The sequence below is a fragment of the Vanessa cardui genome, chromosome 4, assembly GCF_905220365.1.
Source record: "Vanessa cardui chromosome 4, ilVanCard2.1, whole genome shotgun sequence".
NCBI classification, from domain to species: domain Eukaryota; kingdom Metazoa; phylum Arthropoda; class Insecta; order Lepidoptera; family Nymphalidae; genus Vanessa; species Vanessa cardui.
This window is the reverse complement of record NC_061126.1, coordinates 7,431,939-7,453,957: the sequence shown is the minus strand read 5'-3', so window position 1 is coordinate 7,453,957 and position 22,019 is coordinate 7,431,939. Positions and strand designations below refer to the sequence as shown.

The following is a 22,019-nucleotide window of genomic DNA, read 5'->3' as shown; positions in this document are numbered from 1 at the left end:
TTTTATTCTCATACGAGTATGTATGTGTCAGTAATCGTTGGCAGTGGACGAATGAAACAACTTTTAGTGAGGAGCCATCGGCCGAATGCAACTCTGCTAAATTGCATTGTTGCTTTTATTGCAAGTGCGAATGCTGTAGCTCGCGTTAGAATTATTTACGGTGTAACACCATGTGTATTTTATTTTCTGCATGTTTTTGAATATAAAGACACGATTCATTCAATTTTAAATTCAAATAAAATAATTCAAAGTTTTTGATAAACTTAATCTTCAAGTAGGTACATAATTACATAATTAGACACACGTATACCATCCATCAGAGATATTATAATACCTATACCGAATTTTGTGCATATAATGCCAGTGTTGTGAGAAATGACATTTTTTTTTATACACATGGCAACATTTCAAACTAGTTATGAATACCAAAAATGTAAACAAATCATAAAACTGAGTCTGAAATTAGTCATCTTTTTAAAATTTATACAGTTTTCTTTTCTACATGTGATTTGGTTGGTTCAAGTATTTTGTCTTGTTCTACAGTAAACAAATAAACCTTGTATTTCGCATAAATAGCAAGCATGTTATGCCTCGAGTACTATTGTAGGTGGGCGTTTGATAGCTTATGCGATATGATGAAACTATATCCCTACTCATTAATATACAACTCTAACTCATCTCCCCGGCTCCATCATAATTACATTCCAGTATCTTTAACGCAGACTTGGTTAATCCGCCCACAACACGTTACTTTGTTATTGTAATTATACTTATAATCACGCTGATGGTTCGTTGGTTTAATAGCTAGTTTAAGATTGCTGATGATGAGATTCGAGCTTTAAAACAGGGTACAGGACTAGGTACAGTACCTGGGTACCTCAAAATAACACATAGGCTATTTATTAATAATGATTTTATGGAATTTGGTCACAATGTAACGATACATATAAAGTACCCGTGCAAGACCGGGGGCGGGTCGGTGATATAATCTACGTTTTTTTTTAAGTCTTTTTTTCATAGACATATCACGTACACTAAGGTATCTTACAGGCACGAGCGTCACTCACTAAAACACGCTTAATTTAGAATGGAGAAGTGCGCCTTCATAGATAAATGTATGTATACCAACTTAGTGCCAAATCAAAAATAGCAAATGATAAATTATTATCGTAGGCTTAAAGAATACTTTTTATAAACTACCGTGTTAATGCAAACTATTGTTAATACCATCTCATTCAAAATACTTTCATAAGTATTTTTCGATCTAAAATTAGTATAATTAAGTAGTTTTAAATTAACAAGTACAAGATAAATTCCTCTTACCCAATTAAAAGATTCCATTTCAAAACAACTAAGCTTGGATAAAGCTAACGTGTTCTTATATAAATAACACATACAAGCTTTTTGTTCAATCGGAATTTCTTTTGTATCGTATTTATGGACAATGGTGTTCCGATTGCGATGGCCTGCTTTAGGTATTTTATTTTCTGCCATTACGCCATTGTCGTGGCAGTAATTGTATCAACCCGAAGCGAAAAGTAAAAAATGTATAACAAAATGTCTGCAACATATTTATTCTCCAAAATATTTTAAATTTTAGAGCTCTCATGACATATTATAGCTACACTAATTTAATTGTAATAATGACATGTTTTAAACACCATAATAGAAAGCATTTAAAAATAATTTTATTACAATAACTATTCCGTAAAAAACCTGTTCTATTTTGTAAATTAATTATTTGAATTTTAATAACAGATTACACAGTACCGTTAAAAAATAAAGAAATACCATTACAAAATATACATATTTAAGAAACATCGTGGCGTATATTACTTTTCAATTGTCTCTCGAGGAAAAGCTGCGGGAAAGTAATTTCCTCAATGTCCCAAGCAACAGCAGTCACACGTCAAGTGTGCTACAATATGAGTAAAATTTCTACATAAACCGTTTTATATATTCATATATGTTTAGCTGAGACTGATTTCTCTCGCCGCTGTAGCAACTCTATGGTATGTAGGAGAAGCTTCTATTCGTACACATCAGTATCAAATATAATGACTCTAAATCAATGGCAATAGACACCGCCTGAATAAAGCATTCAGAAACAGGGGTCTTGGTGCTGCCTGCGGCTGTTTTGTTATCCACATTCGATCTACATCGCAGTTGCTAATTTTGTTTCATGGTCACCGAGTGTTGTATAATTGTATATTGTAATATGTTTTATCGTAACGGTCATAGAAATAATTTTTAAACGTTCTTTTAAATCAATTGAAAATTTCCCATTTTAGGATATTATACATAAATATTTTCTTATATATTAATTATTAATAAAAATTTTATACATATTTAATAAAAAAAAATTCAATTTATATGGAAATTATAATAAATTTATAGCCAAACTAAGCATGTTGCGTTAGAGAGTGATTACAGATCAAACGCCCAAATCGATAATACTTTTAAATAACATGAGTAAGATAGGGAGTCGATACAATATATATTTAAATTTAAATATGCATGAGCAATAAATAAGTTTCATCTGAAAATAATGTCAATAATATTATAATAATGATACATTTTATAAATAGGTCGCGGATTTTGCTACAACAGTGTCGTAATTATGTCAATTATTTCTCGTTGCAGAAAATAACTTCATTAATATTCGTGCTCGGTGCAGTTAAACGGAAGACTTTAAATCGGACCATAAATAACATTTTCCTGGCGGATTTTTATCCTTGGATACATATGAAGTGAACCCACAGCTAAAGTCATTTACCCGCCGTTGTAAGCTGAGTGTAATGCATAATTTGCTTGTTCTAAATTACATCCTACAATTTTAATAAATAAAACTTAAAAAATATCACAAAATATTGTTCAAAATAATTCCAAACGCTTACTGGCTAATGCCTGGACTTTGAGTATATCTATCTACTGATACTGGTAGTTATATTTTTGTAAGAGTTTAAATTTATCTATTGTAAATGTGAAAGTAACTCTTTCTATATGTCTGACTGTCGCTCTTTCATGACCAAATCAATGAACAGAATTTGATGGAATTTGATGTAAAGCAACATTGAACTTCAAGGAAGGGCATTTAAGACTACTCTTTTGCCTAAAGGGCGACTATAAGGGCGAGCGAAGCTACATTGAACATAAACCATAAATTCCACTTTTAAAAATGAAGTATTTATAAATTTAGCCTCATATACCATACAGGCAAGTATTATCTCATTTCATAAGTAAAGTCATTGACATAATATTTTTATATAAATATAAAAACTTAATAAAATATTTTCTATATTAGTTCATGTTTATTTATGTGAAGTATTTTCCGTGATAGGGACGAAGTTTGAAAGTGGTTGGCGGACCGTAAGAGTAACTCACTCAGCCGTCAATGAGTTCATAACGAGTTCATTCGCTGTCGATGTTCTGGAAACTCGGGCAAGGGCGCAAACATACTCTAGGAACACCTATCAGGTATTACTAATGTCGTTTGATCTTGCTATAATTATCTTGCTTTTAATTCAGATCAGATATTAACAAAATCTTGCGTGTTTAAGCTATTTATACACATGAATAGATATTGTGATTATTTTTTATTTATACTTTTCCATGACTAATAGACAACTATTCAAGTTATTTGGTGTCACTACCTATATATTATTTATGTATACATGTGATATTTTTAATTTTCTAAAAACAAAAAATAAAAATATTAAACTACCTTACTAGGAGTACGTCAATATTTTGCTATTGTATTGTAATAGTTATCCACGCAGAGTTATCGACAGCCCTGTTCAGTGAGTTCGACCCCCGGGCAAGTCTAGTCATCCATGTGAAACTTCAAACTGACTGCAAAGCTCTAGTAAATTTTTAATAGGTCACTAGATTCTTTCATCTCTATACTCAGGAATGAAATATTTATAGAATTAGCATAATAATTAGCTTAGCATTGATAGCCGCCTTTTCATGCCAAAAATTTAATATTACAAAGATATTCCATTATTAAACATTTAATATTTTAATGAATGGTTGGGTGTTATACAAGCCCGTCTGGGAAGTGACCCACTCATGATACATTCTACTACATTTCTTTCTACAACAAAACGTAGAGGGTGAGAGCCAGTGTATTATAAAAGGAAAGAAAAGAACATAACATTGTAGTTTCCAAGGTAAGTGGCGTATTGGCAGTCAATGTATGTAAGTGTGTCAATGCGGTGCATGGCATGACTAATAAGTCCTGTGTGGTCCCGGCGGGAAACAGATGATACTATTTTTCATCCGGTAAAATCACAAAATTTAAACCTCTCTTCTTAGATCGCATACATGTCTATTGAGGGTAGTCCCCATATAACATCAAATATATTACAAAATCAAAACATAAGGCTCATAAAAGCACTTTCGAACTGATAGATTTGATATTGCATTAATAAAAACTATCAGCCAGAGAAAACTCAGTATTTACTATTTTCCAACATTTCAATAATAAATTACCTATAAACTCTAATTGATACAACACAATAGAATACAATCAAATTATATATCCTTAGTAATTATTACTGATGAGTCAAAAACCCATTCCTATTTTATTCGGTATACGTCAAAATGTTGCACAGCGAATCAAATGCACATATATAAAAACTTGTTTATTAACTTGGTGCATATTCAGCTATTCTTGAAGTCGATTTAATAACTTTTTTATATACACATGAGCGATGCAAATAATTATAAACATATGCTTATGTGTGTATGTACAATCGGGGTAAGAAAAGGTTCGTCATCTTAAGATCTATTTTCGTGTGCTCGGTGTGAGCGATAATCTGCTTTACCGAACCAAAATGACATATTACGTGCAATGATTTGATGTTTAGATTCAAAAGGTACTAAGAGTTTAAGATTTGATAAAGGAATGAATTTGAAAACTGACGAAGGTTTTCTTACTGTGACTGTACTTATGATGTATGAAATTCGTTTATAAAGAAAAACAATATTCGTCCGTACCTACGTATATGGTAAACGTTTTTTTCTCCGACATGCATAATAAGATAAGCTAAATCTCGATTCTATCCTTGCCATGCAGTTGTTTATAGTTATCAACTTACTTAGTAATTTGTACCTAAAATTTCTCAATAATTTATAACTTCATAAATTTTCTAATTAGTTATTTACCTATAAATATGCGTTAAATTAACAAGGCGACAAAACCACAAAACCGCACATTACAAATCCGATATTGCCGGCATATTATATACATAGTATATCAACTTAATGGATAAATATATATAAAATAATTTACATTACAAAATACAGAAATTATAGAATATATTTAAAATGGCGTATTTGTTAGTGGACACCAAGCTTAAGCTCTAGCAAGTTATAAATTTGATACAAATTTAATTTGACTCATAGCAACATCCTCGTAGGATGTGAAAGATGTGGTGTTATTTACTGCACCGAGCTCAATATTGTCTCCAGTAGTGATAAAGATGTTACACCTGCCCACGACGGAGCGCTTTTTACGAGCTTTAATATTGTACTGCCAGTAACACTTACAAGTAATTGTCTTTAGATTATTTAATACCTACTAGAGCCGAGTACTATATGAATTTAATAATTTAAAATGACATGAGTTGGTTTTCAGAATCAAAATAGATCAAATCTATTATACTTTATTCGTTCTGGTTTTTACAAGCACTTTTTAATCACCATACTAAACATAATTCAGAATATTGTAATTTATATAATTAGAGTGTCTAGCAAAAATCTATAAAAATATCAAAAGCAATCGTTGAAATTCATTATTTATTGATATATTATAAAGCAATTTTTAATATTTACACTGAACAAATAAGATAAATCAAATCATCGATTTCCGCTTGTTTGGACTTGGAACGACAAAATATATCGTTATCGCGTACATGCATTCGAAATGATGTTAACTCATCTGTCTGCTTCAATCAATCATGATTACTTAAACGACTTGGCGCCGCCGTTTCTGTTGAATTAACGAAGTGGAATAGGTTCTCTGATTCCATGTCAAGTATGTCGGTTCATCATCAATATCTGTTACCGTATAACATACATGTACAATTTCTACAACCTTCAAGATTTTAGGCCAATCAGATGAAAATGTTTTAATATCAGAAAGAAAAAAATCCTATTCATAAATATTTTCTCCAAACAAGGATATTTACGCATATAATACAGTCAAATAGATAAAAATACAGCAATAAATTTGTTAGCAGTTCGTTGATCATGACGGACGCTCGGAGCCCCAAAAGAATATTTTCAAACATTTGGCAATTGGGCAAAGGGTCCTGGCAAAGTACCTACCACCAACCTATAAAGTTATATGTGATTAATTGGTAATACGCAAATCGTATCGGATAATTGTTGTCAAATTAAAAAATATAGTCTTATCCTAAAATCGTAGTTTTACTATAGAAATTAACGATAAATGATGATGTGTTAATAACAAATTATCCAGATATTTCTTCACATAAAAGCGTCGATCGGACTTTAAAGTTACACAACCAAAAATAATATTAAGTATACAATTTTTATATTTTTTATATCAGTTCGAATTTGTGTTTACCTACTGCTGTATTTGCATAATTAGAACATCAAGGTTGGCTCTGTAATATGTTAGGTACTAAGTATGAAAAAACATTAAAAAATGTTTATTGTTAAAGATTTGATTAAATTTTGAAACATTTCTTCTGTTACAAAATTAAGGGATCTCTTGTCTTGTCTCATGGGATATTTCCAAAATTGTTATAGTTCACTTTGCTGCAACCTACCATTTGTTTTTCATATCCTTCATTCATATCACTAAATCGCAAAAACATTAAACTGATAAGTCATGCACCCATGCACCCATTTCGATGCCAGAAATATCTCAGAATCAAGAGATATTTCTGGCATCGAAATGGGTGCATGGGTTTCTTCTTCATTTGTCAAGCCTTCAGTCGTAGTTGTAGCGTTGCAGTTTATTTATTTACATTTTATTTACATACAAAGTACCATATACTTTACTTCAAGTGTCAAAAATGACAAGTCGAAGAAGTGGTTGCTGACTGACGATGACTCATGATCACATATTTAATTTGAATAATGATGATTCGAATAAATATTGCACCGATATCGAACAAATTAACGAATAATATCTCATTACTAGTTTTATCTTACAATCACAATTAAATAAAGGTGTGTACTTACACCTTTTTTTTTAATTCAATCTACATCCGAACTTCATCAATCTTTCAAAGAAACAAAATCATAATTATTGCCAATTTTTGTTTTGGAAAAGAGCATTTGGTTAAGTTTGTAAAAGCAACTATTAAATTCAATTTAATCCATCAGAGGACCGTCGCTGTTCGACGGATTAAGCCATAGGCATTATAAATTGAGGCAATTTTCGGAGAATACAAATGTCTGCTAATTAATCTTATTAAAAGGACTAATATCACAATATTTTATTATAAAGTCTTCATAATAAAGAATTTAGCGATTCTTATGCTTAATTAAGAGCTATTAATCTGTACTTGATATTTTTTATATAAAAAAAAATAATTTTCTTGATAGAAAACTGTTCTTGGGTAGGAAATGTCACAACTATTTCAGTACTTTCTCCCACTTTATATTCTTAACTCAGCTATACTTAACGCTATCTATATTAAATTCTTCTACTACTAATTTAAACGGCGGTTTGAGATTATATGTAAGGCATGAACAGTCTTTTTGCACGAAGAGTAATTCTTATCATCCTTTTTTATTAACCATCCATTCACTTAAGGTCTTTTACTTTTCAAGCTTTACGTCTTTGGAATTCACAACCTTTGTCTATAAGAAGCAAGGAATACACCTCGAGCTATTTTTACAATCAGATCCTCTTCAAGTATCCTGAATGGTCACTACCGTTTTTGGCCTCCTCCAAGAAACGCTGCAACTCCCCGCATACGAGATGAGGTTTTTGTCAATTTAACTTATGGATTTACTAAAATAAAACAACATGAAAACAAACTAATTGATTTAACAATAAAAGGTCGTGCTATAACAATAAACATAATTTTTTCTTCGTCGTATTGGGTAGATTGAAGATTCGTGATATACTTGCGCCTTAAAGGTCAAAGCAAGATAATAATTTTCATAGAATATTAGCTTCTGACACGAAACGTATTAGTGGCACGTATTCCGTCAGTGCGATTATCCTGTCAAAATAGCTCGAGTGAACTATTCACTCATACAATGGCGTAGCTATCGTAGGGCCAGGTGGTGCAGTGCACCAGGGCCCCGGAGTTCAGGGGGCCCTCTAAACTAAACCGTAAGCTTTTGAAGCTAGAAAATCATAACCCTGCGCACAAGATTTCTTATTTGGTATCTATAATTTTAAAAGGTAATTATTAGTTAAAGAGGGGGTGAGGGCCCAATTCATTTTCTATGCACCGGGGCCCTTCCTCACCTAGCTACGCCACTGCACTCATAACGCGATAGAAGTTAATCAGATATATTGTTATATTTTTCGTGTAATGTTAGCATTTTTGCTGACTGACACACTGTCTTAATAGGTCTGAATTAAAGTCTATAGTTAGTAAATTATTAAAGAGATATCTCAAGGAAATGTTAATTGATAAACATTCTTAAAATTCTATCCGACATGATGTAAAGACAAGGATTCCTTGCGAGATTTTTCTTCATCACTACGTACAAGATGATCAACTAACGCCATAAAAACACCGTTGTTAGTTGGATTTGAGCATGCGATCTTCAATTAAGATACACGTATTCTACTGGGACACATCGGCTCTTTCAGAAGTTGTTTCCTATATGTTACTATATGTACTCAATTCCATTAGATTACTTTCGGCAATCTTGGTGCAATTACAACAAATATACATTTCATTCATCTATAACATTAAGAGAATAACAAGGAAGATTTCGTTCATCATATGTGATGCAAAAAACACATATTATCTGGTGGATTATTGTATTATTTAATTATTTCCGTACAGAATAATATATCACCAAAATTTTTGAATTCTATAACTTTTAAAAAACAATTGAAATGTTTGGATTTATGTGCCATTGGTTTAATGATCCTAGTATATACTCAAGAATTATTTTCCTAGATGTCTTGACCAAGTACGTTAAGAATAAGGCATGAATATAACATGATAACAGTAAACTAGTGTGGATGAAGAAGTCTTTGAAGTCTATTCTGCCAGCGCCGCCGCTGGGTCTCGCTGCACGGCCGAATTTCTTCCGGCTCATCAGGAAATTGTGGAGGAAAAAACACACTGAAAATTGAATTAATGTAAAGTTCATGCTCAAATAGTTTCTATTAAAAACACATACGCTGCAGTAAACGTTGCCGAGTCGAACCTGTGGTCCTATGAGTAACTAGACGACACTTTAAACTTTAAGGCCATATATTTTCCTTACCACTTAAAACTTTTATACAAACACGAGTTGGCTGCGCTTGTAACGTTCTCTTGAATATCTTTGACTATCCCCCGCATAAAAAGGATCTAATATATTGATCTACTGTACTAGGTACTGTATTACCGAATTTCGTTAAAACTCACAAAGCGCCTGGTAAAATAGTTTATTTTACTGTTAGATCCTATTATTAATGATTAATATAAAAGTAAGTTTTATTATAATATGCAGGTATGATGATAGTGACGATCCTCTCGACGGCTTTCGGCCAAGGAGGTTCTATTCAAGGAAGCCTAGCACACTAGACACTTTTTAGTCTAAGAGGGTGTACAAATAAATGTGCAGTCTCTATTCCCGCACCACCATAATCTGAATGGAATGACGAATTCCCGAGATAACGGGGCTTTAAAGGCTAGCTGCTAGACCAACAAGGCGGTAAAATGTGAATAGGTACATGTTATTCGATAATTATATGCACTGTTGATAGATAATAAATTATAATCAATCAAAAATTATTATACATTATCACAGACTTATTACAGTCGGTATATCTATTTGAAATTAATAAACTTCGACATCGTTTGACCGATCACCATAAAAGTTGGCACAAATGGGTATTTTTTCATGAAAATTATATTTATACACTCAACTTTGTAACTCGATATGAGCGATCTTACTTAGTTCTATACCGATCAGGCGGTTTTTCAGCAAGGTTTACTGAACTAAAATAAATTTAGGATCTACTTACATTCGCGACTCCTTACGCGGAAGTATAATGTTTGAATACAATTTTTGGGCTACCAATTGGCTTTTCCTCATGGAACTACTTGTACTACTTTTAGACCCATAGCTTTGTGAAGACCTGTTAATAGTTAGATCCAAATTATAGTGGTTATTTTTTTAATTAGATATACACTAATAAACAGTTCTTATTATAAAAAAAAGTTTCGCCGTTGAGCTGAGAGCTGAATTATAGACATAATATGGGAGCTCAGTGCTGCCTGGATTTTAAGCACAATTTTAGCCTTAAGATATTCTATCAGCTGTTGCTGCTTAAAATTATTTTTTTTTATAAAATATCCTATCAATGCGAGTAGTTTACTTTATATCAACTTTATAAAATTACATAAAATAACATTCATAATTGTCACAACGATGCTACAAAAAAGGCTTAAAGTTAATTCGATTAGGAACCTCTTTTTTTGCTATGTTTGTTAACGTATAAAAGAATTTTAAAATAAATAAAATTAAACCTAACCCAAATATATAAATATACGACATGTAATGAGCAGTTTCGAATACGTACACGGAAGCCTTTGATTTTCCAGTTTCCGAAGCGGTCGGCAATGGCCTTAGCATTGTATCGAAAGTTGATCGCGGCATACCAATGATCCCAAGAGCGATTCCCAACTCTGACAATTTCTCTTCTGGACCCGCTACCGCGTGCACCAAATAGAGAAGTCTTGGGGTCGGTCTAAAGAAATCACACATAAACACTAAATTGCAGAAGCCAGGGTAACTACAGAATAATGAACTTAATGTTTTTAATGTGTTAAAAGAACAACAACAGCCTGTTGCCTGTTGGCTATGGCCCCTCTCACTATGGAATACATCCGTGGTAAAATTTCTATGAAATTAAACACATGTGGGTTTCCTTACAATGTTTTCCTTGATCATCAAGCACGAGATGAATTATAAACATAAGTTAAGCAAATGTATATTCAGTGATCCTTAACTGGGTTTGAACCCGAAATCATCGGTTAAAATGCACGTTCTAACCACTGGGCCATCTCGGCTCACAATATATAATGTGTTATATTGTTATTTATTAGGTATATGAATAACTAAACAAAGAATTTAATGCCCAATTAAAGATAAATGGTATGTGTACTTGTATTAATATACATATGTCTATGCTGCTGGAAACTTACTGAAAACATTTGATAACGCCTAGTCCCAAAAGACGATAATCAATTTCCCTGTGACAGAACACCTCGTTCATGAGAGGCGAGCGAGTGTTGAGTTTCTTGTCGCGTCGCACGCAGTGACCCAGCAACACTGCACGTTCCTCCTTAGCCATCTTCGCGATATACCCAGTGTGTAGATTATGCTCCACCGCATTAAATATCTCAGACTTAAACACTCTATTCACCTCCAATTCTAATTTTAAACAAATTATAAAAATAATTATACAATTTTACAACCGTTTCTAAAATTATATATGAACACTAATGTAACTACACAATTAGGTACGATTAAAGTACATATAACAAAACATATTGAAGAATGATAATTTACAGTAAAACGTCGAGTACCTGTCAAAACAAACGCAATTTGTCCCGTGAACGTGTTATTTAAATGTGAGAGATAAAATCGTAATGTACACCTATCTGATTGAAAGACTTGCGACCGAGAGCCAGCCATACTATTTGAACACATACTCGTAGCAGTGTCTCAAAAAATCGAGCATCTTTATCAGATAATGATCGACGTTTCTTCTGGGGCCCCATATGATGGAATTTTTTCGTGTCATTTCCACCTACACAGAATAAAGATAAAAAATGTGATAGAAGTATGTAATAAAAAGAAATTGCGTTTGAATACTTCTTTTTTCAACAAACCAATGAGCATAGTGCTGTATTCTTTCGCTACTAAAAGTCTCAAATCCGATAAATTGTCTCGGAATTCGTTTTCAACTGTTTCACATTGTGGCGTACGTACTTTAGTTTCCAATTCAATAATACGATTTGCCATTTCGTCTGCTATCTTAAATTATAGACATATATACATTTTAAAATGGTATTTTACGCCGTACACCTAACATTAATGAAATTATTTATCAATAATAAAGTCAAGTTCACAAAAAAAATCCTTGATTTAATAATACAATACTAATATAATTAATTAATCGAACACGATGCAAAAATAATCATCATCATTAAAAAAAATATATATATCAAAACATTCATAAAATATAGAGAGGCATGAAGAAGCTCCTACTTTTTTGAAGTCGGTTAAAAACTAACTGTACAATAGTCTAGCTACCCGGGTTAAATATTGTGTACCTGTAAATAATACTGGCAACAGAGTACAAGCGCTCTAATGAATCTCTCCGTAGTAGGAAGATGTAACATGTTTATTAACATTGGACTTAAAATATTCACTGGAGCTGTATACAACGCTATGTCTTTAACATCCTGGAAAGTTATATTTCTTTATGATATTATGAAAAAATATTACTTTAGTTAACATTATTTTTGTAAATTTAATAAATTTAATTATAAATGTATAAAAATGTGTCATAAGTAAATTATAAGGAAATTTCGATTATTTACCTGAGTTGTGATGATATCTGCTTGACCCGGTTTTAATTTCCTTTGATAACGCCTTCGAAATCGAATCTTAATTAAATATATAACAAATTAAACCATTAATCAACAATAAATTATGAACCGTTTACATAGCAATGACAACTACAAGGATTTACATTTAATATACTTGTTAATATGCTTTATTGTACACCACAATGAAAATATGTACATAAATCTTAGGACTAAATAAAAAAAATATATATAAATAATTTATGTGTTGAACAAAAGCGAACTTATGACTAATAAGCCAACGTTTGCAGATAGATAACCCAAGCTGAAAGAGATTTTTATTAAAATATAGTATAAAATTGCGGTTTCTACATTCGAAAAACGACTAGTTATGGTTACGAATAATAGAAATATCTTCGAAGAGTAATTTAGAGGCTACAATTGACTTCAAGCTTACGATTCAGGAAGGAAGGAAACCACAAATATGGCATATAGGCTATATCAGTTTTTCAATTTAATCTTTCGTTTATTTAAATTTCGATTATTTAATTTTTCGAATCAATTTTTCATTAATATTTATTTAAAGGAAATAAAGGTGAGAAGATATAATTAATCGATAACTAATTAACTTAATAAAATATGATTATGTGTCTTACTACCTGCTCTATAAGGTCTACATCGTCTCTGAATTCAACTGTCCCAGTTGGGGCTTTAATAGGTATCTGAATTGCTTCCACTGGTTTTGGCGGAAGATCACTTGAAACAATAAAAAATTAATGAACTAAACAGGCGAGAATAAAGAAGTAGTAACTCTAGACGGCATATGACTAATGACAATTTTATATCTATGTGGCTGCATGGCTGGTACTTTAATTGTAAAGGTCATACCAAATATTTTTCTAAATTGTATATGAATTCACATAAGGTTGAATTAATTATTTTTTAAATTCTTTCACGTCTGAGGAAGCAAATCTTTTGCTAAATATTTTACCCGTTAACAGAAATAAAAACAGAGATTTCCATGACATTAATCATCAATTCATCCCATATTTCAATATCCTGGGTGATGTAACTTAAAATAAAACATTTCTAATGCACACCAACGTACCATAAGAAATTACAGTGCAAAATTAAATCATTCTATTGTAAGTAAATAATGGCGCTTGTTTATAAGAAAACCAGGCACTCGCTCTAAAGTAATAAATAGAAATTAATAAGGCCGGTGCTTCTATATACTACATATATATAACACAAATGCCTTTTAAATTACCTAATAAATACCAAGGCTTCTGTAGCGTCATCCCAAACCCAATGACCATCTTCATACAGGCCTCCAAAACCACCTTCATCCTCATCATCGGCCATTTCGATGTATTTTTATAAAAATATCAAAACTTATTTTCATTCAGTCTTGCAGTTACTGACGTTAAGATCAATGTCAATATTGACAAACAATTCTTATTTTATTTTTATTAGATACATTTCGGTACCAATTATTTTAATAAATTGTTTGAATAAAAAAGGTTACATTGCGGATGTTTAATTTTAGATAATTATTTCGCAAGTTTTAAAATAGTTTAATTATTTTGTTAATTTTTATTTGACCAATTAAAATAGAAAGAGATTCATACATTTTTATAGTAACTATAATAATTACCAAATACTCAGACGTTGTTAAATCTACTTTTTCATCGAGACATTAATAGAAAGCTCGCACAAAAGCTAGCTTGTACGTACGGTTATGTAAAATATCATAATTTAATTCATAGACGGCTATAACTTGTGAATCAAAATTTTTATCGAGCATTTGTAAGTTTAGTAGAATTTACGATGTCACCAGTAAGTTGCTCTCGGCAGTGTTGAATATAAAGTTATGTTAATGCAACTGTACTCAACTCTAACCCCTGTAACTTACAAAATATTTCTCACGAATTTCACATAAACGCCGGCGCTTGGATTAAAATTAGTTAAATAATTTACTTTTACTAATAAGCAAAGGTTTATCGAAGCATATTTTATTAAAGGATAACATTGAAAAGGGACCAGTGTGTCAGGTGCTAATTCATTGAATTCAAGCACACAGGCGATTGCACACAAGACTACGATGCGAGGCTTTGATCATGTGCGCTCTGCCATGTGATCACGGCCCTTTGCATGGCGCTGCGAATAACATAAGGCAAGGGCAAGCGATGTTATATAATATCATATATTAATTATAATATCATCTTCATTAAAGTATTACTCATGTGTACTTATAATGTATCTTACTCTAATAGGAAAATATATTCGAGCTAATACAGAACGTAATTTTAAGAGATCACTATCACCCAGACACCAGTGCTGTAAGAAATATTCTTCTTTTCTTTTAACATGAATGCGCCACCAACTTAAAGAATTGTGACTATATGACTCTTTTATTCTCGTGCTCACTCACCTTTCAAACCGAACTAAATTGTAAATTGTAAATAGTAGAATAGGTAGTCTGATGAGTGATTGATACCTACCCGCTGGGCTTGGCAAAGTCCTCTTACCAAATAAATAATATTAAATAATCAAAATGTACTAAATTTAAATAGGTACCGACGTATCCTCAATGTTAGTTTACGTTTATATTACCGTCAGATTACATTAATGATTTTTTATTCTTTTACAAATAGTCCAGTGTTATTTTACCAAATTTATTTTTATGAATGTGCTTAATGTAAAAATCAATATAAGAACCATTCAACCTGTTCTTCGTTTCAAAAATATATAAACAGGCAATTACGGACCACACAACGTTTATTTTCATCACACAGTTAATAAAATGCTGAATCACGAAACGGAATGAGCAACTCTTTCCACTCCGTTTCACTTTTATTTTCAAACTTCCAGTCCGTTGAGTCGAGCGATTGAACCTATTAGGAATAATTTTTCTACTTATGTAATACAACGAAAACACATATGAAACATAATTGATTTTATAGCTGATTTACGCGCTTCCATATTATTTGACCAACATTTATTTATAAAATAAATTGAACGTGTATAAAACGATTTGAAAACTGGCAAACATTTATTAAATTCATTTTTGTTGATTTATTTACTAGAAAATCTGTTTCGAAAATATAACTATCAAATTAACCAAGTCAATCTACTAAAATCAAATCATATGAAGGTGATTTTACCATTACTAAATGTAAGTATCTCTCACAGAATTGGATTGGAAAGGATTAAATCTAACATAAAAAAATAGAAGTTAATCCTTATTTTGATGTCAGCTGTATAAATATATGTTTGTCTTTATATTGTTTTATATTTATTATTAGGGAATAATAAAGGTCTCCTCCAAAAACAACAATCTAAATTATATGTCTAATATAAAATACCATTTTATTAACCGTTAGAAACCCATTTTAAACTTACTGAAGTGAAAAGTAGGGTACATTATTATCATTTCGCTAAACCTAAAACGAATTTCAAAAGTAAATAAATTTGACACTCCTTTTGTTTAAATCTGGCACAATTCTAATAAAATAGATTTCTATAAAATATAATCCAAGAGAGGTTTGTAGATACTAACAATAATGATATAGACTTAGATGAAATTATTTTAAAATAATAAAGTCTTATTGTTATATTCTATTATATTCTAATTTGTTAATATTTGAATTAAAAATGTGCTTGGTAGAGTATAAGAATAAAGGTAAAAATATAAACCATTTCCTATATCATCAAAGCGTGTTGCCATCTACCACTATATGCGCCTTTTATGTATAATTTAACTAGGTTGCTTTTTGTTGGTAAATAAATACATAATAAGTATGTAGGTAGGCCTTACCAGATTATCTTATATAAACCAAGAGAAATAGTTAAACTAAGTATACCTATTTAAGAATGTATTAAATCTTTGATGTCGTTATCGACATTTAAGTTATTAAATAAGTAAACATGAGAAGCAGACGTATAAGCTACTAGGCTTGTCACCAAACAACCAAACATACATTTTCTTACGAGCTCGCACTCTATCACCTCTCATTGTCTTTATATTCCGATGAATATTCATATCGTGATCGACGTTCGCCTCTCTTTATTCACTGTAAACACGTGTACGTGTCTTTCCAAGTTTGTCTTGTATTACGTAAATATTTAGTCTTTAACATAATTATATGAACAGCTTTGGTAAATTTTAATTAATATTTCGTCAAATAATTAATATCAGTGATAGGTAATTAAGTGCTGTATATTTATTTTTATATTTTACTTACTCTAATAAATAAAGTGAAGGACATAAGCTTACGGCCATAATTGTAACTAACAACTTTAAAAAAACTTCATTTTTTTAAAGATTAATGAAGTATATCGTTCCAATCGTTATGGAGACGTTGTAGAAAAAATATTCCTATTTTTGGCAAATAAATGAACTTATTATGGTAGGGCTTTGTGCAAGGTAGGTACCACCTACTCATCAGTACTCAGTATTGTTGTGTTCCGGTTTGAAGACTGAGTAAGCCAGTGTAACTACAGGCACAAGGGACATAACATCTTAGTTCCCAAGGTTGGTGGCACATTGACGATGTAAGGAATAGTTAATATTTCTTACAGCGTCATTGTCTATGGGTGATGGTGACCACTTACCATCAGGTGGCCCATATACTCGTCCGCCAACCTATACCATGAAAAAAAACTATGTAAAAAAAATTAGTAGAGATATAATTTAGGCACACTTTAAAACGGTTTTCGAACCATTCAAATAATATATTTTCTCAGCTGTTTAGGTGTTCATTAAAAAAGAGCTTTACAAAGAAACGTAGTCAAAATAGTTTTTCCATAAATCGTTTTACAAGAGATAGTAAGATGATAGTTGTCCATTTCAAAATAAAAAAATGTTAATATAATGTTAGGTATATATTGTTAAATTTAGTATATAATATCAAACGGTGCGTTGCAAAAAACGAGCAAAAATTATAAACAAAGAAAAGTATTCGATATGGTATACACGTAAAAATCTTACAACAAGAGCGCTTGTGCGCGTCCTTTACGACATTTGTTTTATTTTTTTAATATTATATATTAAGCAAAACTAAATAAAGTATCTCATACTCATATGAATGGATTCTTTTTTAAATTTACAGGTATTACCTAAATTTATTTTATTGTTCAAGGGATATGAGTATAACCTTCCCGCTGTGAATGAACAGCTTAACTCAGTTTTTAGTGTTAAATAGAAAGGGAAAGATAACCTTAAATTAGGACTGAAAGATAAACAAACTTTATAATTTATTGAACTTTGTTGAGAAATACATGAGTGGATGGATGATGAGTGGATTTGTCAATAGTTTGAAAGAAAGTTTATCGTTTGATACGGAGGGTATGAGTTTGGGGTTGTGGAAAACTTAATTTTATGGTGTTATTACCACTTAAACTAAAAGTTCGTTGGTAAGTTCGACTAACTGACATTGATACAGCTCGGGTGGTATATTTTGGTAATTATAGTTATTTTTAGTTAAAGTTATATTAGCGTAACTCATCAAATTGCGTATTGATTCTTTTATATACAGGGCTATTGGTAACTCGACGTATTAGGTTGGGGAAAAAGTCTTTTCGCATATAGTATGTATGAACTTGTAATAAAATCTCTTTGGCTATACCATTTGTATCTGGCTGGTTTTGGTATCATTAAAAAGTTTTAATTTTAAAGAAGGCACTTCCAAATTCAAATTAGGAATTTGTGTGATTTTCATTTGTTTTTGTTGTTGTTAAAATGAGTGAATCTAAAGAAGAAATTCGATACATTTTAAAATTTTACTAAAAAAAAGGTAAAAATGCAACTCAAGCCGCGAAAAAAATTTGTGATGTTTATGGACCTAATGCAGTATCTGTGAGAGTAGCGCAAGTTTGGTTTAAGCGTTTTCAAGCCGAAAATTTTGATATCAAAGATGCATCTCGCTCTGGTCGCCCTGTTACGGACAAAATTGATGCCATTTTTGAAAATGTGGAGCAAGATCGGCATATTAGTAGTTACAATGTAGCTGAAGAACTGGCAATTGACCACAAAACGGTTTTGACTCATTTGAATAAAGCTGGGTACACAAAAAAGCTCGATATATGGGTGCCTCACGAACTCACTGAAAGAAACCTAATGAACCGTGTACTCATTTGTGATTCTTTATTACGACGTAATGAAACCGAACCATTTTTGAAGAAGCTGATAACTGGTGATGAAAAATGGATCACATACGACAAGAACGTGCGAAAAAGATCGTGGTCAAAGGCCGGTCAAGCTTCACAGACTGTGGCAAAACCCGGATTAACTCGCAACAAGGTAATGCTGTGTGTGTGGTGGGATTGGAAGGGCATCATTCATTATGAGCTGTTACCGCCCGGCAGGACCATCGATTCAGAACTGTATTGCGAACAATTGATGAGATTGAAGCAAGAAATTGAGAGAAAGCGGCCAGAATTGATCAACAGAAGGGGTGTGGTTTTTCACCATGACAACGCTAGACCTCACACATCTTTAGCCACTCAACAAAAATTACGAGAGTTTGGCTGGGAGGTATTAATGCATACCTTCAGATTTTCATCTGTTTCGGTCTCTGCAGAATTCCTTAGGCAGTGTCAGGTTAACATCACGAGAGGACTGCCAAAACCACTTGTCGCAGTTTTTCGATCAGAAGCCCCAAAATTTTTACAGCAATGGGATCATGTCACTACCAACAAGATGGCAAAAAGTTATGGAACAAAATGGCACCTACATACTTTAGTCAAATGTAAATAAACTATAAAAAAAACTTTTTGAATTTTCATATAAAATACGAAGAAACTTTTTCCCCAACCTATTATATCCGTTAGGAGGTGGTATGGGTGTCTATTTGCAATAATTTTAACCCCCACGTGCATAATCCAAAAGTGAACTATTTTGAGTTAGTTAGTTAGCAACTTCAAAAATTTATTTAAAAAAAAGTTTCAATTAAAATCTATTTTTTTCTTTTGTTTTATAAAAACGATTAAACGCTGGATATTTGTCAATATTTAAGTAATAATTATCGGTCCAAATTTAAAAATGCGAGACGGTAACGAATTTATTTCAATATTTTTTTGATTTTTTTTCCCTCAAAAATGCCTCAAAAACTAAAAAAATCTTTATGAAACTTGACCTGCATCTGCAATATAAATTTTTGGAAAGCTAAAAAAAAGGGTTATATTTTTAAAATAATCTGCAGGTCAAGTTTCATAAAGATTTTTTTAATATAATTAAAAATATTTTTTAATATGATTTTTAATCATAAAGATTATGCATATGGGGGTTAGAATTATTGCAAATGGTCACCCCTATCACCTCCTAACGGATGTATGTCGAGTTACCAATAACCCTGTATAATTTTGGACTACAAAGTGATGGTATTATAAATTCAATACAATGTCGATGATTTTGGTGAAATGACGATTCAAAGGTGATCGAAAGGGTCTACTATATGATTATAACTATATTACTTATTTACATTTACTACTGCACTATATAGATACTGTTTAATATAACAGTCCCCCAGTATATACCCTATTCTAATATATCTTCAGGCCTAAAGTAAAATATTATAGATACCAACTGGACACTAAGATTATACATAGACAGACAAATTTATTACTTTTACTTTTTACAAATTGTTATAATCTTAACAATTACTTGAAATAAATATATTTTGATTGTGACTACTAATTTAATGTGGACGATAGTAGCGTTTTTCACTACTGGGTGGATTCACACAAGAAAAATTTCCTCAAGTAAAAAATTTAATAAATTTAAATCACGTTTGAATGCTAGTAAAACTAGATAAAATAATTGTAGGATATCTAAAATTCTCCTAAAATGTGATTAGACTAATTTTTAACACCTAAATCGGAAGATATTATCATTTAAATAAAAAGAGGTGAGATGGTGTTGACGGCTGTGGTATGGCGATGATTTACACATGGATGGTGATGATCTTTAGTGTATGGTGATGACACTTTATACATGAATTCACAATTAAATGACAAGTTTTGAGGAAATCAACTTTATTAATAATTAATCAACAACAAATAAATCAACAGTCTAAAATGTAAAGTATTAAACTTAGTAGGTACTCAAACATTTTTTTCTTAAATCAACTTATTATATTTTTATATTCATTGAGATTTAATTTGGTTTTTTTTTTGGTAATCAGTCTTATGGAGGTGAAATTATATGTAATGTCTTTACCTTTCCGTGATTTATTCTTAATTATTATCACGTAATCATCAAATTTCTCAGTTTTTAATCATTTACTTACTCAATAGTTATTTAGATGTTTTTTTTTTCATAATTTGACAATCTTCTCACACTTACTAATCTACCTGCATGTAGCCATACAATTTCGGACTATTTTTTTTGTATTTGGATTAATTTGTTGGAGAGTATTTTTATATTTGAAGGCCCCGCTACAAGTACTTTTTGATTAGTTGGTAAATTGGTAACGTCACAAAGAGTTTGACGCTTTGTTGTTGCTAATAAAGTGACATGATCTCTGTCTTCGTCCTAATTTGTGGTTATTGCGGCTGTATGTGGTATGTTTATAAAACCTAAATGTTTTCCATGATCACATATCTGGCTACATGTGCATTTGAAGCAACTAGATGATTTCAAAGTTAACCTATCACAGTGAACAGTAACTGTTACATTGGTGTGTGTTTGCAAGACAGTCAAAAATTTATCAATACTAGTAATGTCTGTGCCATGATTCACTAGAAAATCAGCTGTCCTCTTGACTACAGCCCCCACCCCATCTGCGGCTCCTTTTCCGTGGCCAGCTTCAGTGTAATTCCATGTGACTGTTGTAATTTGTGGGAAATCTTGGCAAAATTGTGATACTATAAAAAACTGTACTTATTTCTATATTGTGATGTAGGCGAATCTGATTGGAAATGAAGTGTGTCTAGAAATGGATTAATTTTTAAACTTTCTTTTATCAGAGGTAAAAGATGTGCCCATATTGATGGAGCGTCATGTCTTAGACATTCGCTGACGGTGCAGACTGATGTTGGTTTTATATCACTGCTTTGAAAATCAAAAGCATAAATAACGGCAGTATGGAGGGTAATTTTTTTGCGGCTCCCGCCAAAATGTAATGACTGAACTTCACTAGCTGCTTCCATTCTATAATTTTCCGAAATGTCGACATGTATGATAGCAGAATTAATAGTCAAAGAATTTTTGAATTCTTTAAATTCACTATATTGTGTATAGATTAAGTAACAGTGTTC

The 22,019-nt window shown here is 31.5% G+C and overlaps 1 protein-coding gene across 1 annotated transcript; it reads right to left on the bottom strand.

Annotated features, from left to right (window-relative positions):
• Positions 1–8,994: 8,994 nt before the first annotated feature.
• Positions 8,995–14,164, bottom strand: LOC124544475 (protein phosphatase 1 regulatory subunit 36-like). Its single transcript, XM_047123047.1, has 10 exons — positions 14,029–14,164; positions 13,418–13,514; positions 12,774–12,839; positions 12,504–12,635; positions 12,060–12,204; positions 11,825–11,977; positions 11,370–11,598; positions 10,745–10,912; positions 10,187–10,300; positions 8,995–9,296 (listed from the first exon to the last, which is right to left on the bottom strand). The coding sequence occupies exons 1-10, from the start codon at positions 14,121–14,123 to the stop codon at positions 9,185–9,187; spliced, it is 1,311 nt and encodes a 436-aa protein (XP_046979003.1). The 5' UTR covers positions 14,124–14,164; the 3' UTR covers positions 8,995–9,184.
• Between the last annotated feature and the right edge of the window lie 7,855 nt (positions 14,165–22,019).

What these genes read in the sequence shown, in the direction of transcription:
- LOC124544475 (XM_047123047.1), bottom strand. Translation starts at nt 14,123, where the DNA reads ATGGCCGATGATGAGGATGAAGGTGGTTTTGGAGGCCTGTATGAAGAT. An exon ending in ATGTAGACCTTATAGAGCAG is followed by an intron (nt 12,840 to 13,417) that starts GTAGTAAGACAC and finishes TATTTAATTAAG; the next exon opens with ATTCGATTTCGAAGGCGTTA. An exon ending in GGCGTTATCAAATGTTTTCA is followed by an intron (nt 10,913 to 11,369) that starts GTAAGTTTCCAG and finishes TGATTTCTTTAG; the next exon opens with ACCGACCCCAAGACTTCTCT.